Raw genomic sequence first — 3,876 nt, forward strand, 5'->3', positions numbered from 1 at the left:
TTGTGGAAGTACTAAAAAGTAAGAGTTGCACAGCGCATGGCCTACATCTTAGTGTGTGACTGCATAAGGTAATTTTCTAACAAGGGACTTACTTTGAACTTTATGTTTCCTTTGTGAAGGGGGATGTTAAGTTCGCTGAGGTCCTCGAGAAGATGGGGGCGGAAGTTACATGGACAGAAAACAGTGTCACGGTTAAAGGACCTCCAAGGAACTCTTCTGGAATGAAACATTTGCGTGCCATTGACGTGAACATGAACAAAATGCCAGATGTGGCCATGACTCTTGCTGTAGTTGCACTTTTTGCTGATGACCCTACTACCATAAGAGACGGTATGGCTAACCTTGTTAACCTGGTATCAAATCCTATTGAAGCACTTTGTTTTGATTAAGATATAATTCTGAAGCAATTGGGACCTGGGACACTATTCTTCAATATGAGAGCATTTCCCTGCATAATTAGTATTTAAAAATGCTGTGATAACCTGACTAAAATGTGCAAAGAGATTTTCCTGGTAGTTTAGGGGTCTGGTCAGAAGGGAAGAAAATTGTCGTAGCTTTTGCAATTTCTTGTTAATACAAGAGGAATGGCTCTATGCCGCATCATTTCTGGGTTGATGCAGACACTTTGTAAATGTTCGATGTCCTTTGTTATGCTACCCTTTTGATATACTTAAAGACTCAATTTGGCATGCATCATATAACTTTTTCTAGATAGATTTGCTTTTGCGTCTTAAAATTTGGTATGATAACGGTTAATGCCTGTTAGGAAGTTTAGGGGAAAAAGAAAACATTGTTTAATATCTTTTATTTTGCACTTGATAAGTAGAAACATCCTTTAATCGCATCATCATGTTTACCATTCTGCTAAAATAGGTTGATGAATTTCTTGAATTGAATTTTAAAAAGCCTCTGTGAAATACACAACTGTCTGATGGTGTTCTTGTCGAGTCGGCTATATGCTATATTACATGCACTTGGGTATTGGGTATCAGATGTGATAATGTAGCCTAACTGTTGGGCTTGATTTTTGTATCTAGTTTCTAAAAGTATTCAAGGATCCATACAAAGTAACCTAATCCATGTGCTACACATTTGGGTGCGGTTAAAAGCAAATGAAGAGTTCCAACATTATATAAGCCAGTGATGGTAGAAAGTAGTATAACTCGAACTTTTGTTAGATATGAGAACTAATAAATTAAGACATGATCTATATCTGTATGGATTGAAGATAAATTAGTAGTGTTTCCCGAGTTTGAAGATCTTTCTAGTGTGAAGTAGATTTGTGTAGTTTCTCGTTGATGTATATGATCCACAGCAACTTCAAAATATAAACTGTTTGAAGACCTTATGAGAAATAAAGATTTTTTCGGAATGAAGTATTTAAACGTTGCAGATTTTCATGTGAGATGAGCCACGCCGTCATATTATTTCCCCTCTTTCTTTCTTTATATTGTGCTAATACCCCTCTTTTCTCTGCTCAGTTGCTAGCTGGAGAGTTAAGGAAACTGAGCGGATGATTGCCATATGCACCGAACTTAGGAAGGTAAACATCTTAGCTGGTTTGATGATATTTGCAGCTTACAAGTCTAGTGTAATGTTGAGGAAGTTCTTGATATTTCATTGCATTAATTATTCTTTTTTTTCTTACTCTTTGACATTTCTGGATGAAACTTCAGTTGGGTGCAACAGTTGTTGAAGGGTCAGACTACTGCATAATCACCCCACCAGAAAAGTTAAACGTAACGGAGATTGATACATATGATGATCACAGAATGGCCATGGCTTTCTCTCTTGCTGCTTGTGCTGATGTCCCAGTCACCATTAAGGACCCCGGTTGTACTCGCAAAACCTTCCCCGACTACTTTGAGGTTCTCCAGAAGTACTCCAAGCACTAATCCACTTCACATATAGAAGAAATTATTTTGTACTACAAGAGAGATTATGCACCAGTTTGCCAACCAAAATGGTGCCTATACCGGAAGAGAAAAAAGCTTTCCAACTCCTTTTTATTTGTCTATGTGAGATGATGTTCATTGTATTTGTTGAAGTTGAGCTTCTTTTTTTTCTTTTGTGTAGAAGACATGTATACTATATAGTTAAGTACACTTCCTTTAAGAATATATTTAACATTGAGTATCACCGTTTTAGATATTGTATTTGGTATTCATAATAAATTTGTTTCGAGCTATAATTGTGATTTACGGAGTGTTATGATAGCCCATTGGTCCATATATTCTCACTTATTAAAGTTCATGATTTCATAAGATGATTAAGTATGTTTATGTGGTACGATAAAAATTAAGGAAAAACTACCTAATTACACAAATATTCCTACCATATTTACTAATTTTCCTATAGTTTGAAATAATTACATATTGTCTCACTAATTAATAGTAGTTTCATATCAAATTTCAAGTGCTACCAAATACATTCTAAAATATAGATACACATGGAGAGAGGCGAGTGGTACCTGAGAGAGAGTTTGTGTATCCCAAATACATGTGAATCACATTAGATATATGTACATGAGATACCCAGATACATAGGGAGAGAGACTAACGATAGAGTCAGATACATGTGAATCCACTTGAATACATTATATTTGGACCAAAATCTGGCATGAATGGTAATTTTTAAAATCATAAAAAAAATACATAATTAGATACTAAAGTAGTGAGATTTATATCGTAAAATTAAGGCATCGGGTATGTTCTTTCAGAATGGAGTGTGACACCGGCCTATCAGAACCCACTAAAATAAGAGGGTCATGCTAGTTTGGCATTTTTGGCCTGGTAACCACTAACCAGGACAGAGTTCAGTCCGGCCCACTGATTAATCGGGCCGATGTGACCTAGTTACACAACATATACAGTCGAAGTATGTAGGTACTATATATATTTTGATTTGACGTCATGCAAAACTTAATAATTGCAAATCTCCAAGGCTGAAAGATTATATGACAAAAAAGTTGCTACTAAAAAGGCATAATCTTTGATATAATTTGATCAATTGACTCGCATATGAAAAAGTGATATACAAGAAAGCATAAAAACTATTTTATAAAAGTCCAAACATTTTCCATCAAGAAAAGAACAAATCTGTTTTTTTTTTCTATCAAGAATTTCTTTTTCTAAATTTAAGTCAAATCCAAATAAGATAGGGAACTCAGGATAAATTACAGAAAATAAAATTAGATCAAGGTTATAATTCCAATAATTTAAATGGTTAAAAATTATAGTAACTTGAATCTTAAGAATTTTGGAAGACTCAAAGTTTGTAACATGACTCGAGGTGAGATCCAAATCAAAGTGTTGACAAGAATGAATAATAAGGTAGCACATGATAGCTACTATTTGAATTGACAATTCATAAAATTGTAGAGTAATTTTCCCAAATTTATTTCACTTAATATTAAGTTTTTAATCTTAAGTCTTAACAACTAGGAAGTCTGAATCTTAAAGGAATAATGATACATCATCTACCTTTTTTTAATCTATATAAGGTTGCAATGTGCTCATAAATTAGCTTAGAAAATTCACAACACCAAAGATAAATCATACTATAGAATTGCCTAATTGGTGTCCACCTTTCAATTAAAATATTCTAGTGAGAAAGTATTTTGTTTATGTTTGATTGGAGTGTCCCTATTATACCATGTTGTGATAGTATGAATAAATTTTTTTACTTTTTATTAGAGATTTGAATTCGAATTCTGAAAATGATGAAAATTCGAATTAATTTTTCTTTTAATGGATCATTTAAAACACAAATATGAATTAATTGAGGTACCAAACATAGTGGAAAACCTAATAAAAAAACATGAACATTACCTATTTGGCCATAAAAAATTTCCACCTTTTTTTTTAAAAAAAGCTC

The 3,876-nt window shown here is 33.4% G+C and overlaps 1 protein-coding gene across 1 annotated transcript; it reads left to right on the forward strand.

The window, feature by feature from the left end:
• The first annotated feature begins 118 nt into the window (after positions 1-118).
• Positions 119-2,231, forward strand: LOC125852799 (3-phosphoshikimate 1-carboxyvinyltransferase 2-like). Its single transcript, XM_049532482.1, has 3 exons — positions 119-330; positions 1,482-1,543; positions 1,677-2,231. Exons 1-3 carry the CDS (start codon positions 153-155, stop codon positions 1,893-1,895), a joined length of 459 nt encoding a protein of 152 aa, XP_049388439.1. The 5' UTR covers positions 119-152; the 3' UTR covers positions 1,896-2,231.
• The last annotated feature ends 1,645 nt before the right edge of the window (positions 2,232-3,876 follow it).

The sequence above is a fragment of the Solanum stenotomum genome, unplaced genomic scaffold, assembly GCF_019186545.1.
Source record: "Solanum stenotomum isolate F172 unplaced genomic scaffold, ASM1918654v1 scaffold567, whole genome shotgun sequence".
NCBI classification, from domain to species: Eukaryota; Viridiplantae; Streptophyta; class Magnoliopsida; order Solanales; family Solanaceae; genus Solanum; species Solanum stenotomum.

Bases quoted from the DNA above. Each gene is read 5' to 3' on its own strand.
- LOC125852799 (XM_049532482.1), top strand. From the start codon at position 153: ATGGGGGCGGAAGTTACATGGACAGAAAACAGTGTCACGGTTAAAGGA. The intron at 331-1,481 runs GTATGGCTAACC...TTCTCTGCTCAG, and splicing joins CCCTACTACCATAAGAGACG to TTGCTAGCTGGAGAGTTAAG. The intron at 1,544-1,676 runs GTAAACATCTTA...ATGAAACTTCAG, and splicing joins TATGCACCGAACTTAGGAAG to TTGGGTGCAACAGTTGTTGA.